We start from the raw sequence: 16,196 nt of genomic DNA on the forward strand, positions 1-16,196 counted from the left end.
TCCAATTCCCTCTAACCTACATCAACCTCTAGCATGAGTGATTAGAAGTGATATTCACTTTCATATGTTTTTCTTCCATTACTAATTCTAACAAATGGAAATCACTGAATATTTATGTGGCATATCTCAAGTTCTCTCACAAAAGAAACCGATATGTTTAACTTAAATGACCATATGCATATCTTACAGATATTTCAACATCTGTCTCTACTTTGCAAAGGCTTAGTTTTGCAAGTTACACCAGAAAGAATGCATTTGAAAACATACGGTCATGGATATCTACATTGAAACCACATCAGTGGGACCGTTAAAATTTTGCGTAAGTAAACATTAGAAATGTGACAAATTGCTAATTTCCTATGAAGGATTGTAAAATTCTGAGAACTCTGGGTTGTGGGCAGAGGGAAGGGTAGAGAGAGGAGCAGCTCCTTAACCTGAGACTACTCCAGCTGTCTAGATCTGGAATAAAAAGGCGCTGCCTGTTGGCCGAGAAGTTATCATTGGTTGGTCTTCACTGCAGTTGCTCCTGCCCAAACACTCCATTTCACGAGGCTCAAATGCAGATCGCAGATCCCACCACTACGCTAATGATAAGGACAGACATATTTAACCCAAATCTCCAGCATGAGGCCCTGTCTTCATTATCAGAAAACTGAAGAAATAATGGAAACCACAAAATAATCAGAGGTTCCCAGAAAAGCAGTAACAACGCCACAGATATATGCAACTATCTTTGAACTCTAATTGTAAATTATCCTGAAGCTACCCTTTTCTTTGACTTATCGTTGTGGTTTAAGATCTATTCCAAATTTCTGGTTACCCATTTAATGAAACGCTGACCTGTGATGTATTAGTCATTTTTTTGTGTTGTATTTTAACCATTTTATAATTTCGTAATGAGGATTGCTGCTGTTTTGGGTACTTTGGGACACGTTATTATAATAGGAGCTATGCATTTATTAGCATAATCATTCGCTATTTTTTTTTTCAAATGGGCCACATATATTCTGTGTCATAAAAAGACAATGGTTATAGGTTTTTTTTTAGAAGGTATCAGGGCTTTTTTGGAGAAATAGCTGAGGCCAGGTCCGGGACAGGAAATAGGGAAATTGGCCTGAAACATCTTGTCATACCAGAAAGCAAAGAAGTTATCAAAGTTAGGACATAGTTTTGACATGATCTTAGGATCATGTCAAAAGAACTTAGGAGCCAACCTAAAGATGCTTCCTCCCACTGGCCAAAGAGGGGAATAAATTGCACACCAATGAGAATGAGAACTCTGAGGACATTTAAATTTATTCTCTCATGGGTACCTAACGATATACTTGCTTATCACTATTGTATGATACCAAAAAGTTAACTCATCATTTTGAAATCTGTTAGGCAAAAGTAAGAAACCTTTGTGCTGTTTTTAAAAATAAAAACTGGGTACCACTGGTAACCAATCAGTCAATGATGAAGTTCTCCTTATTGATAGTAGTATAACCCTAAAATAAAGGGAAAAATAATAGAAATGAAATACCATTAATCTGAAACTCTTAAGGTACTAAGGATTTAGGCTATTGAGCATCAGTGGTTACTAACATCGTAAAAGTGGTATGGTCAAGTATTATGTGCCTCCTGATGGAAGAACACAGTCTCACTTATAAAGCAGTTGTATCGGCCAAAAGGAATAACCTGAATCTTCTCAACCTGCCGACGTGACTATCAAATTAGAGAAAATACATTAGATGGGGGAACATGTTAAATCATACCATAGGGATGAAAATGGCAAAATCCAGATCGTGAACCCTCTGACAACACACACCAGTACATAAAATTCCCAGGAAGAAAAGAGAGATAAAGATGGAATGAGAGCCCAAAGATGAAAATTGACATAGGAGAGACATTCATGTGTGGGCACAATGTCTGAGCTTTATTTGGATTCTGATTTAAACAGGATCATTTATGAGGCAATGGGAAATTTGAACCCCGGATGGGATGTTCGATAAGAAACTCTTAGTAAGTTTTTAGTATGATAACGACAGCGTGGTTACATTTTTGCAAAAGAATGAATTCTCTTTTAGAGATACCCACTAAAATACTTATAGATGAAACGGTGTAGTCTAGACTTGCTTCAAAATCATACAGAGTGGGGAAGGCAGCTGGGAGGATGAGCAGGGAAGGACCGGCCGTGGCTTCATGGCCATTGGCACGAGATGATGGGTTCCATCACCCTGTCCTGCCCCGGAATGTTTCAAGTGCTCCACAATAAAAAGCTAAAAACAAAAACCAACCAAAGTACACAGGTGTTTCTTTGTTTATATTCTACTCTCAACATTGAACCAATTTTAAATATTCAACAGAAGAAATTTATCAGGACAAACTTTAAAAAAACTGGCATATATTCATGGCCTTCATTTAATATTTGCTAAGGTGGCCCATTTTTCTAGAGAAAAAAGGAAGTACAAAGAACAAATCTTTTTTTGTTTTATCTATTTATCTACTCATTTTCACCCCAATATTATCTGTACTCGTTAGGGCTGCTGAATGCAGAATGGAAAGTCATACCATACAGTAAAGCCTCTGTTCTTGTAGTTACGTTTAATTAGGTACATCATTATTTTAATAGAACAGAAATTTACTAATATTCAGAGAGCAGCTGCCTATTTACTAGAGGTAACCAGGTAAAAAACAAAACCACAACTCTCTCCTGCTTCTACTGCATAAGCCAGGTTTAAATCAGTATACAAAATAATTTTTTCTTTTGAACACTCTACAATTGCACCACATATAGTAAAAATAATAATAATGTCAGTTTTCCGGCATCCCTGCTTGCCCTTTACCTTATTGCATTTCCATATCTCATTGTTCCATTTTCCAATGTTACATTTTATTTCTCAACTTACTTGCTATATCTTATGTTAACAGACTTTTGCGGGAGACATTAGCACTTGTTAAAATACAGAACCTGTTGATTAAAAGGTGTGCGGATGACACATCAAAATCCTAACTTTAAATTGCTGATACAAACTTAGTGGCTTAAAGTCTTTTCATGATTAAAATGCTTATACTGTTTCCCTCTCAAGTTCTTTATGACCCATTGCTTCTTCTTTGGGTCTCTGAACATAACCCTCTTACTGGGTCTTTATTTCTTGATGCCCCACCATCCACCTGTTTCAGACCCAGATGTAAAGGTTTGGACTCAGGGGCTCGGGGCTCCATCCAGAAGGAATCCCAGCAGAATTTTCCCACGGGGTCCTAAAACCAGGGAGGCCTGCGTGATATACAACTAAGAATAATTGTCCTTTAATTAAGGGGTATTTTTTCCTCTGTGATTGTTTTGCAACAATATCAAAACATTTATAAAATGTTTATCCTCACAGACCCTGAGGTGCACTTTTGCGAGTCACTGGCTCCTTTTCAATGACTGAAATAACCAAAGAAAGAACAAACAAATCCAAACAAGTAAATGGAAAATACATTTTCCTCCTCCTCCAGTTTCTCTCGTGTAGAGTCTGCTCTTGCTTATGATATTTATATCCAGGTCCCCTTTCTTGCATAAAATTGATAATTAAAAGAAAAACACTTACCCAGAACAAGAAGTTGAAGATAAACATAGAATATTTTATACAGCCACTCACACCCGCCATGTCGGAAAGGGATCAGGAATCCAGATGCCGTGAATTTAACTGTTCGTTACAGGATTGTCCTGCAATATGCTCTGGAGTAATTTGCCTGCAGAGATTTCTGTGCCCACGGCTTCAGAGCAGAAATAGAAAGCCAAGGGAGGGGGTAATCTAGTTATTAAAGTGGATAAAAAATTAACCCAAACATTTAAATATCTCAAGGGCTATCTCTAGACGAGAATGTTCTTTAGCTTGCCACGGCTTCTGGGGCACTGGGCCAGGATATTTATGATCCTTTCTGAAAAACTGCCTGCTCCCAAGTAAACAGATATCAGGTTAAGGGAGTGGCAGTGAACCTGGGAGAGAGTGGCACCGAGATAGTAGGTTGTTAGGTTTCCGAAACCACAACCTGACTTGCCTGCTGCCCTCTACTTCAACTATGAGGAAGGAAATGAGCTGGTTTTGTTCTGAGATAAAGGGACATTGTGTCTCAACTCAGTTTTGATTTGCATTCTCTTAAGAATGCAAAACTTCTTTCAGATGAAGTAAAATACATTTAGAAATCTGCCAAATCTGAAAGCTTAGACAGAGCAACCTTTTATCATTAACCCCAGAATAGTGGTAACAACCATCACATGTACCTGCCTTCCAAAGCCTCTGAATTTAGTTCGAAACAATTTCCTGGAGGTGCTTTAAATGCAGAGCAGCTCGGGGGAGTGGGAGGGAGAGGCTACCCTGCCTACCATAGGGTCATTCAGCTTTTATCTTGATTTCTCTGGGATGCAAAAGGGAAAAAAATGATCATGAGTCACTTTCTGACCGCCCTTATTGCGTTCATTTTATCATGGATAGCCTTTTTTGATAGTTCAGTTTAGTTTTAAGGTGGACACTATACAAGGGGCACTCAAAAAGAACTGGAATTTTTAAATAAAAAACTGTGTATTGATTCTGACCTCTTTAAACTTCAGTCACCTTCAAAGTACTCTCCAGTTAATGCAATACACCTATTGAGATGTTTTTTCCACTGCTCAAAACATAGTTTGAACTCGTCAATTTTGATGTTTTTTTTAGTACTTCTCCCACTTTTTGTTTCCCCTCTTCCACATCAGTAAAACATTTCCCTTTGAGGATTTATTTCCTCCGGGCAAACAATAAGAATCCAGTCCGGGTGAGATTAGGTCAATAGGGAGGGTGGGGCACGGGGGTCATGATGTTGTTGGTCCATTACCGCTGACCACTTAGTGTGGGTGGGGACCGATGTACTGGTAAATCACCCACCATGAAGTGGGCACTGGGAGTCTCCGGGAAAAAAAAAAAAAAGCCCAACTCACTGAGGCCCACTTAGCCTCTCACAACAACACCAGCGGGGAACACTGATACAGACGGGTTCCTAAAACACTCACCTAGCAGGGGAAGCCTGTACTACAAGGAGCCCACCCTCCAGAAGATAATTCTGGCTCTTTTTGGTTTCTCCACCATACTTCCTTTCTCCGCTCAGTCACGTCTAGCAAAGCTCCTCCCTCGCCACCAACTCAATTTCTAGATTCCTGGTCTCTTGGACAAAACATTCAGAACAAGAAGGTGGTCATAGTTCAATGACTGTATATTGTACAGTTTGTTTCCAGTACTGATAGAAGACAGCTGTTGCAGGTAAAAGCAAAGTTCTCTGACCTAATTAGGGAGGTGCCGCGGCTGTTGTGTAAACAGTGTGGATCACGCTGGTCTCCACATCCTGCCTCTCAAAAGAAGGGGTTCTTTTCCCCTGGAAATAAAAGAACCCTGAACTTCAAAAGACTTTTGGAAAAAATAATTTTTAAATCTTTTTTAAGTTCTATATAATAAGCACACATGAACTTCTAAAAAGTTTGAATAGTTAAAAGAATATTTTTCTAACTGTTACCAACATACAAAGATGCTTTTGAAATAACCCCACTACTTGACTAAAAATATGTTTTCAATGTATTAGCAGCAATAATATTTAGTATTAAGGCCCAATTTAGAACTATTTCAAAAAATAATAGCTTATTATTTAAGTCAGTAAAATTGTTGGGGTTCTGTGCTATTTCTTCCTAGAAAATGGAAATCATTTTGAAATTTCTACAGAGATATCAGTATATATAGGATTATCCATGGCTAAAAAAAGAGAGATTTTGACCAAATGAAAAACCAAATGGATGAATAGTGCTAAAAATTATTATTTATCAAAAGAAATATATAGATTAAAATACTGTTTTGTTGACAAGCATGTATTGAGTACCTACCAAATTTCAGTTTGGAATAGTTTTTTTGTAGATGCTGAATCTCCTTCAAAAAAGAATATAATCTTTATTTTGGCCCTGGTTGGTGTAGCTCAGTGCACTGAGTGCGGGCCTGTGAACCAAAGCATTGTAGGTTTGATTCCCAGTCAGGGCACAAGCCTGGGTTGCAGGCCAGTTCCCCAGTGTGGGGCATGAGAGAGGCAACCACACATTGATGTTTCTCTCCCTTCCCCTCTCCTAAACACAAATAAATAAAATCTCGTTTTAAATAAAGGGAAAAAAGAATATGATCTTTAGTTTAAATCATTACTGAACTCTGAAACACGAAAATCAATGGATGCATTTTTACAGGAAAAGTACTCTGCACAATAGAGTCCTCAGTCCAATTCTAATTCTACATGAAACAGTTCGCTCCTCTGTATTCCTCCTCCTCTGTATCAAAAGTTTTAGAAGACACATCTGCCCAAGCTAAATACCGTGGGCATTTTGCATTTCTCCTTCTTTCTTGTCTCATATCCAATCACTTCACACAATCTGCTGAGCTTCTAAATTTCCTTCAAATCCATTTCTTCCACCTCATTCTTTTACTGTCATTATTCACCCTTTTATCATCTTTTATATGAACCATTTTAATAGTATCATAATTAGTATCTCTTGCCAGTTTCTTGCCCCTCCTATTTGCACTAGCACTCTAAAAATTTCCTCTCCGAACTCTAGAATTTTCTCTCTTTTCCTAATTCTCTTGGTAAAATATTTATTCATTATGCAATTCCCCTGATGAAAAACCAAGCTAAAGATGCTTTCCTGTTACCTACCGGATGAATTTCAGACTCGAGTTATGCTTGAAGCCCAGGGCGAGCAGACCACTACTCATGACCCAGCGCTCCCTCCTGCTCCTTTCTGCCTAGGCAGCCTCCACCCCTTGGCTCCATAATCATATCATTATTTCACAGGACTGGAATAGAACTTGGTGTGTTATGCATCTATGCCACATTGTTCCTTCTGCCTGGAATATCCTTTCACACCTTCTCTACCTGGTGAATCATTATAAACACCTGTTAGTACTCAACTCAAACAGAACTTCACCTGTGGAACCTTCCCTTTCCTCACCCACTGCCCCCACTTTGGGCAGACCTACTTGCTTCTCAATACTCATGCCTATTATAATTAGAAAAAAAAAAGCTTTGGTTTAAAATTGCCCTCCTTTATAACCCTGATTTTTCTCTCTTCCCTGTTTGATCTTTTATGCTGGAAAGACCAAGATTCTGATGTATTTATCTCTATATCCACAGCAGCTGGCATTGGAGATAAAGGGATGTGTAACTGCCCCTGAGATTCTCAGAAAGTTCAACTAGGGATTCCTTCACAGAGATCTAGGAAAACTACCAATATGTTACCCCCACCTGAAAAAAATGTAAATTATTAGGTAAAGAAAAGAAGTTTCTTAATTCAGGGCTTATCAAAACCTGCTAATATTTAAAAAGGTGGCAAAGTACATAGCAATTCCAAAAACAATGTGACCCCAGAACATATTTTCAAAACACTTGCTCTTGGACCACTGTTCCAGCACTTACTTATAGAAACACTGACCTAGATGAACCCTTACATTTCATACTTGAGAAAAGAAGCTCAGAGAGACTGAGTAGCCCAAGGTCACAAAACGGGTTATTGTCAGAGCTCTTTCTAGGAATGAGGTCGCACGATTATCAGATCAGCATTCTGTCCGCTTGCATCAGCTATTTATTGAGTTATGGACTAACTTTATAAGTCTGTTATTAACTTATCTTGAGAAATTGTCTTAGAACAGATATTTAACAGCAGAGGTTGGGAGTATGGAGAAGTTGGAGGGGGTTGGTAATAAATCTCAGCCCAGAGAAAGACCAGACCCAGAAGGAGGGGCAGAAGAGAGTGGGGTATCACAAAAAATAACTGAAGGAAAGAGCAGAAGGAAAGTTTCAATAAATTTAGATAAACTTTTCCTAATTTTCCATCATGTCAATTATTATCACTCATAGTGAATGCACAGGATCAAGCAGGATGAGGGTTCAAATCTAATTAATCATGAAGACTCTCTAAGAGATGGTCCTATTGAGCACAGAGCAGAGGAAAGGGCGTAAACAAATCATCAGATAACCTATGGAAAGCCTGGCATTTCCTCTAGGTCATCAAGCAAATCAGACCTATTTATGGCAGAAAACAGGCATAGCTGGTGGTGCATATTTTCATCTTGATATCGTATTTCCTTCCTCATGACACACCCAACAATGCACTCAACAAATGTACTGAATGCCTACTATATTCACGGCCTTACACTGGGGGCTGGAGTACAGCAGTTTAAAAACAGGATAAAAAATTTTGTATCATGGGGGATTTTAATGTGTGTGTGTGTATTCACACACACACACAAATATACTGCATAACTAAATTTTGGAAACAAGGAAGATTTTGTCTCCAAAATCTAGTTACTCGCTATATTTTTCAATGGAGTAGGTACTGAAAAAACAAATCATGTGTTTTAGAGAAAAGATTATATTCTCTTTTATTTTATGTATTCTCCCATTATTACTGCCACCAAAACAGAGTTTTTTAAGGTGCTGTGAATATTCTAGTCACTTTCTCAAAGGATGGTAGTAGTAGCAAGAAAAATTATGCTGAAGTTTCTCTTCCTTATGACTGTATTTAGGTCATGAGGTCATGCATTCTGAACAACAAGTGAAAAGAAAGTTCTGGTACCCTTTAGTATTTGTCATTTTGAAAAACCATTTTTTCATTTTTGGAAAATTGAAGTTGCTCACTGATGGGTTTTATGACCATTTTTACAGGGGCAGAGACTTGTTCTTGTCCTCTAGGGCAGTTCCAGCATTCCCAAGACCAACATTCTTCTTATGCTTTCATTTGAACACACAGTCTATGCCTTCTGGCCTGTGTGCTTATGGAGCCTGGCTCACAGATATTTCAGCACATTCCCACTGGGATGGGAGGCATCTGGTATGAGGACGATCACTCTCTTTCCTTTGCAGGATATTATTTTGAAATGATAATATCTACTTATAGTATTAATTCTAGCTCAAAAATAAAGTGCGGCTTGGAATTGTCATAAAGTAGCAATACAGTGTCCATGAAGAATGGATTCCCAATACTCTTCCTCTTTCATAGATTGTGTTGATTTTAAAATGTTCATCATTTGCAGCTGGACATAAAGTTAACAATATAGGCCACATAGGGAAAAATACAAAAATGTGTATGAGGAAAAAAAGTAGACTTTAGATGATCAAAATCTATTGTTAAGAGTGTATAAGTAAAGACTGAGGCAAAATGGTACAATGATTTAAAAATGCAGTTTCTAACCATGAGGGATTAAACATGCCTTTGAATTCTCACTAGGCTTCACTGCTGTATTCACAGTCCTTTTATATTTGTAGCAGTTACAGCAAGATGAGAAAGAGGCCGGCTTCTGGGTGTGCTCCAGTGTCGGGTCCTTCGTTTGGCAGGCCCTGAAAAACAGCTTTGTCAGCCCTTCCTGAAGTGATCTGCTTCTTAGGACTGATTCACCTTAAGTGATCTTACAGAAGCCAGAATGTCAGTTTCTTAGTTTATTATGAGAAACGCATCCAGCCAGCCAGCCAACCAGCATAAGAGTGTGGCTGATCCGAAAATCCTCTCCACATAAGAAAGCAGTGCAGAAGCCAGAGCACACACAGAGTGTCTTTGGGGCTAAATTCAGTAAAGGAGTCAGTGAATGCAGTGCCAAGATTTGACAGGCTGTTGAGTCTAGAACCACCTCAGGGATCCAGAAACCACTCTCAGTGGTGACATATCACTGACACACCAGCAATGATTTGTCCTACTGGGTACCTTCTCTGAACTTTTTTCAGTCCATGTCCCCTCTGTGATCATAGCCTATCCCCAGATAAGGGGACATGAAAATTGACTAGACACCCATTCGCCAGTCTGTAATTACAGTTCACTCCTACTTCTCGATTCATTCCAAAATCGCATTTTTAATTGCATTTCAGATATTTCCAAAATTCTTCACTTAGGACAGCTCTCTTGGTCCATTTGCATAGATTTTACTAGCTTATTCTCAGAAGTCGAACTTATTTTCCTTCTCTGTAAACTGGGATGTGTGCTCATATACAGACTACAATACTTAACACGAGAATAAAGAAGACAAAACAGAGCTTTGTAATCACCATCCCAGGATCATTGGATACCACGTTTTTGTCCCAAATGTTTGCCTGGTTGTTTGCTTTTTAAGTTTAAAGTTTAAATGTCAACCCGCTTTTCTGTGAGTTCCCTCTGAATCAGTCCTTTGTTCGTCCGTTCACAAGGTAGGCATTAGCTGCCAGGCAGGGTTAGGCTCTGAGGTAACAGTGATTAAGACGTACGGAAGCGATTGGAGGCCACCAACACGGAATTTTTTTAAAAAGAAAAAAAAAGGAAGGGAAAAACAGAATAGGGTGTGGTCGATGCTCTATCAGACACCAGTGTCTCAAACTGAAGGAGTCAACAAAATGCTACAACAAATTTAACGCAGGCTTCTCCCATGACCGACCAGAAATAAACAGGGACATTTAACTCATGTTAATTAGGATCTCACATGTGACTAAATCTAAATTAGAAAGGTTTATTCATCCTCACACAGTGGGAGTGTATCGCATGGCTATTCTGATTCCCAGGGGGAAAAAAATAACAGGAAGTCACTGTGAAAAGTCATTAATCAGGAAATACCAAACTTCCATTGCACACCTTTATAAGAAGCAACAAAATGTATCTCACATAAGCTCAGGGAAAAGGAAAAAGAAGTGAGACTCTGGTTTGAATTATTTTTTAAACCACAAAGAGTACTATTTAGGTTTCCTTGAGCACTTGGAAGAGCTAATCCTCTCTTCCTGTTAGAAGGCAAAAGAAACTGAAATATTCCAGAAAACCTGTGGCTTACCAGCCAGTTCTGGAAACAAGAGGGCCTGCCTACCTCTTCTCTGCTCTCCTCCCACAGAGATAGTTTGCCCCAGTTTCAATCCATATCAAACGAAAGTACATGTCTTTAAAAATCCAGTACCCACACGGACTCTTCAGAAACTGAGCATGGAATATACCATTTCTCCTAGAATTCTCTTCTGCCCTGAACTTCCCAGTAATGCTCTTACTTATTAACACCCTGATTGATGCAGAAAATGCTTCCTCCGTAGGCCAACAGTGTGAAGAAGTCAAAACATTTTTAAATAAGCTACTTCTTGGGTTATTAAAGTGCCAGTGGGTAAAACAGAGCTGAAGGGTTGTTTTGCTTTACGGAGTCATGCTGACCTCTACGCTTGCCTACACTAATCATTAAACCTTCAGAAAATATTCCAAAGGAGAACCAATTTTTTTTATCATGGAAAGGACCCAAACTCTCTGCATGATAATTTATTTATACCATATTCATACTTGAGGTTTCAGAGAGCCAGAGAATTCCCGTAAGTGTTCTGCTCTTTTTCCTCTTCACTCTTCATACTTCCTTAAATACATGAGTATGAAAAGATATTGTTAAGCCAGAAAAACTGGCCTAGCTGAGGCCCCTCGAAAAGGAATGTGCAAATCTGGGAACACATTCCGGGATTTCTAGCTACCAGTACAGAGCTTGATGTATAAGAAATAGCCAGAAATGTCAAGTTTCTCAAGACTCACTGATTCTTAGACAATCCCCTAAGGAGATTTCTCAGAAGGAAACAGTTTACAAAGCAATTCTCTGTGCAGTAAAAGATTATGTCACTCTCAGGCTTTGTACCCTCTAATGGGTTCCCATCACAATTAGAATGAAATCCAAAGCCACACAAGATGGGGCCTTGGCTGCCTCACTGACCTCATTTCCTGCCACTTACTCCCTCACTTGAGCAGCTCCAGCCACAGTGGACCCCCTGTTGGTCCTTGGAGTTGCCAAATGTATTCCCAACTTCACGGCCTTCTCATTTCCTCTTCTCTCTCTGGAACCCTCTTCATCTGTAGAGCTAGATAGATGGTTCACTTCTCCACTCTCTATATTACTTATTGATTTATTTGTTTTATTATCTGCTTCCTTTCTAGAATAAAAACTTCTGGAGATCAGGAACATTTTCTGTGTTGTTTATTGCCACATCCCTAAAGCTCAGAATATAGTAGGTGTTCAATAACTTTTTTGAATGAGTGACTAAATAGCAAGTTTTCTGAATATACCATCTAATGCATTTTACAATAACAAAGAGCATGTTTGTGATCATTCGCTACTATATCACTGCTGTCTATCCTAGTGACTAACTATCCTATAATCACCGTATGTGCTAGCACACAGCACTGCAAAAGAAAAATAAAGTCCAGGCTGTTTTTATGGACTTGGTGGTCCACCAACTTGAGACAGCAAACAAACAAATCTACAAGAAAACAGATAGAAAGAAAAAATTGTAGGATCCTGTCTACCAAGTAACTGAGAGAACTATTTCACATTAAATGAAACTCTGAGAAGGTAACACTTAAACTGAGTCTAAACTTGGGTCAAATCATGAGCAAACATTTAACAAAGATAAATGAAGGGCATTCTACAAAATAATTGGTCTAAATCATTTGAAACATTAGGCTATGAATGTTAAGAAAAGACTAGGGAATTATTCCACGTTCAAATTGCTATCGAGAGACAGCAACTTGTTGAAATCCATGATCCTAAATCAGATCCTTTATATAAAAGATGTTACTAGACAAATTAATGAACATGAATGGGGTCTCCAAACAAGAATAAATAAAGATTATTGACAGCTTTCCTATAACTTTTCTGTAGTTTTGATATTGTTTGGAATAAAAATAAATGGCTGCTGATAGAGAAAAATTGAGGCATAGAGAAGATAAATAACTTTCCAAAGATCCCAAAATATGTGATAAGCCTGGATGTAAACTCAGGCAGTCTAGCTCCAGGCTACACATATCTTCAACCACTTCGAATGCTGTTTCTGTCAAGTAGGGCATATAAGTATTTAGCATAGTGCCTTATACAAAGTAAGATCTCAAGTGATATCCATCATTATTTTTAAACATTAATACAATGAATATATAAAGACCATAAATCCTGCATGATAAGAAGGGGAAAATCATGGTAAGATCTAGAATAGGAGAATTTCAGACAAAAGTAACAGATAGTACAGCACCCTGAGGTGAGAACAGACTTGGCACATTTAAGGGAAAAGTCTGATGTTCATACACTATAAAGAGTTATGAGGAACCTAGTTTGAGGTAAGATCAAAAGATATCAAGGATCTTCAAGTCAGATCCTGTAGAGAGCTGTAAGACGACACAATGAGAATGGAGCATATTTAAATACTATTGGAGGTACATGCAGATGTTATAGGGTGAATTGTGCCCCCGCTCATATGTTAAAATCCTAACCTTCAATACCTCACAATGTGACATCAGCAAGATGCAGGAACAGGAGGCCCTGGACCATCCCTTCTGCCCATAAACACACCAATTAAACAATTCATGAGCAGTTTCCTTCATGAGAAATCTAGAAACTAAGTGACCATGAACACGGATTTATTGAGGCTAGTAAGAAAATCAGGACAGCCTCTCCCGTAGTCCCTTCCGCTGATGCAACACCATGTGGTCAGAAAGAGATCTCCTGGCACCCAGCTCTCCCAGTGGAGGAAAGGGGTTCATTCACCTCTCCAGCGCTCCAGCCACTCTGAGGGGCTTCCCTAGAGAATTGATCTCAGTCCTGCCAGTCTTGGAACTTAGATGGGTCACCACATCCTAGCAGCCTAAGAGAAAGTGAAGACAACAGGTTGGACTTACAAACACCGTCACCCCACCTGCTGCTCAGCATAAAATGAGCAAGTGAAAAATTTCAGCCTTCAGCTTTCCTGGGGACAGAAAGAGCAGAGCTTTGTGCAGAGCACACCAACTTCTCCGAGGCCCTCTCTGTTAGACTGACCTCTGCCCTGATAGTCCTGGAACCCAGGCGGGTCCACCAACCACAGTCTAGCAGTTTCGGGGAGAAGGGAGATGACTGGCAGATGCCACGTCTCACCTTCCTGGCTTGCCACGGAATAAGCTAACAAAACTTCTGCCGTCTGCTTTTCCTTAGGAAGGAAAAGAATTAATAGAGGCCTCCAGAATCTCTCACCAGGCTGACTGGGGATAACCTCCTATCTGGCCTAGACTATGAAGACCAGGAGAAGCTTCTGCTTTGTCTAATGCACAGATACTAACCCAAAGAGTCAAAGAAAATGAAGAATCGGGCAAAGATGCTCCACACAAAGGAGAAAATGAATCTCCATAAACAAACCCCATGAAATGGAGTTATATGACTTACCTGACAGAGAATTTAAAATGTCTGTTGTATAGATGCTCACTGAGATTAAGAGAACAATGTATGAACAAAGTACGAATTTCAACAAAAAGATTAAAAAATGTTTTTAAAATCCCAAACAGAAATACAGACCTGAAGAATGCAATCACAGGACTGAGAAATTCACTAGAGGGGTCCAACGTCAGTTTAGATTAAGCACAAGAAAGGATCAGCAAACGTCACAGACAAGTCATTGGAAATAATTTAGTCAGAGAAAAAGTGAAGAAAACTTAAGGTACTTAGGAAATACCATACACATTATAAAAGTCAAATAAAGAGAAGAGAGAGAAAGGATCAGAAAGCATATTCAAAGAAATAATGGCTAAACATTTCACAGATGTGAAGAAGCAAATGGTCAAATCCAAGAAGTCCAAAAGTCAACAAATAAGATGAACCCTCACATTCACTTAAGACACATTATAATCAAATTGTAATAAGTCAAAGAGAAAACTATGAAAGTGGCAAGAGAAAAGCAACTGATTATGTACAATTTTCATAAGACTATCAGCAGATTTTTTCAGCAGAAATGTTGCAGTCCAGAAGAGAGTGGGATAATAAATTCAAAGTGCTGAAAGGAAAAAAAAAGCTAATTAAGAAAACTATATCCAGAAAAACTGTTCTTCAAAAATGAAGGAAAGATAAAGACTTTCCGGACAAACAAAAGCTGTAAGAGTTCATGACCACTCAACCCACATTAAAAGAAATGGAAACGGAAGTTCTTCATTTAAAGCAAACAGATACTAAACAGCAACATGCTAACATAAGAAAATCTGAAGTTCATTGGTAAAGATAAACACGTTGATAATACTGTATTTCTATAATGATGGTGAGTTTACTTTAAATTCAAGTATAAAAGCCAAAAGATTTTCAGGGGGAGGGGTGTGTGCGGAGGTGGAAAAGGTTATAGAGTAAATAAATGATAAAAAAATAAAGAAAAATAAAAAATAAGTGTAACTAAAACATATTTAAAGACCTATAATATTATCATTTGTAAATTGCAGCAATAACATAAAGCATGGAGCAGAAAAGTTAAAATGTAGAGTGTTTGTCAGCAATTAAACATAAATTTTTATGAACCTTAATTAAACTATAACAACCGTAAGCTATATAAGTCCCAAGTAACAACAAAAATAAGCCTGTAGAACTTACTCAAGAGAAAAACAGAAAGAAATCAATATATAACAATACAAAAAAGCAACAAATACACAGACAGTGATAAAGACTAACTGGAACACTAAGAAAACACAAGTAGTACAGAGTGTGTCCGGAGGTGCAAAGGCTTAGGGAGTCTCACACACAATCTCGAGAGCACATGAGAACTCGACAGGAAAAACTCCACGCTTATAACAAAGCTCCATGGTTCTAACTTCCCCTTCTCTTAACTTCCCTTTCTTTTGGATAAATCCCTCTCTCACTTGGCACACCAGGCAGAGTGTGCATGTAGTTTACCATGTCTGTATACACTGGGCTGCAACCCTTTCTTTTTCCCAAATAAATTATTTTTGGTGATGAAACACCTAGTCAACAACAGCAAGAGAGGAAAAGATAGATAAAAGACCTACAAGGCTAACAGAAAACAACTAACAAAATGTTTGTCATAAATCCTTCTCTATCAATAGTTACTTTAAATGTAAACGTGTTGAATTCTACAATCAAAAGGCATAAGGTGGCTGAAACAATATGACCCCAGTGTATGCTTCCTGCCAGAAACTCATTTTACATCTAAGGACACACACATAGGCTGACACTGAAAGGATGAAGAAAGATACTCGAAGCAAATGGCAACCAAAAGAGAGCAGGACAGGTTATACTTAATCAAGCAAAATAGACCTTAAGTCAAAAAATGTCACCAGAGACAAAGAATGTTACATACTGATAAAAGGATCAATCCACCAGCAAGGTATAACAATTATAAACATTTATACACAGAGCATTAGAGCACCTATATATGTAAAGCAAACATTTACGGAACTAAAG

The 16,196-nt window shown here is 38.4% G+C and overlaps 1 protein-coding gene across 1 annotated transcript in view; it reads right to left on the reverse strand.

Moving 5' to 3' along the window:
- The window catches only part of TSPAN8 (tetraspanin 8), a 30,110-nt gene extending 26,082 nt beyond the window's left edge, over positions 1-4,028 (reverse strand). The window contains exon 1 of the mRNA XM_037132164.2: positions 3,573-4,028. Within this exon, the coding sequence (XP_036988059.2) occupies positions 3,573-3,632 (60 nt within the window). The 5' untranslated portion in view covers positions 3,633-4,028. The remainder of the gene's footprint in view (positions 1-3,572) is intronic.
- Positions 4,029-16,196: the final 12,168 nt, after the last annotated feature.

This window comes from Artibeus jamaicensis, unplaced genomic scaffold (genome assembly GCF_021234435.1).
Source record: "Artibeus jamaicensis isolate MK-2021 breed Jamaican fruit bat unplaced genomic scaffold, CSHL_Jam_final contig_233, whole genome shotgun sequence".
Classification (NCBI taxonomy): Eukaryota; Metazoa; Chordata; class Mammalia; order Chiroptera; family Phyllostomidae; genus Artibeus; species Artibeus jamaicensis.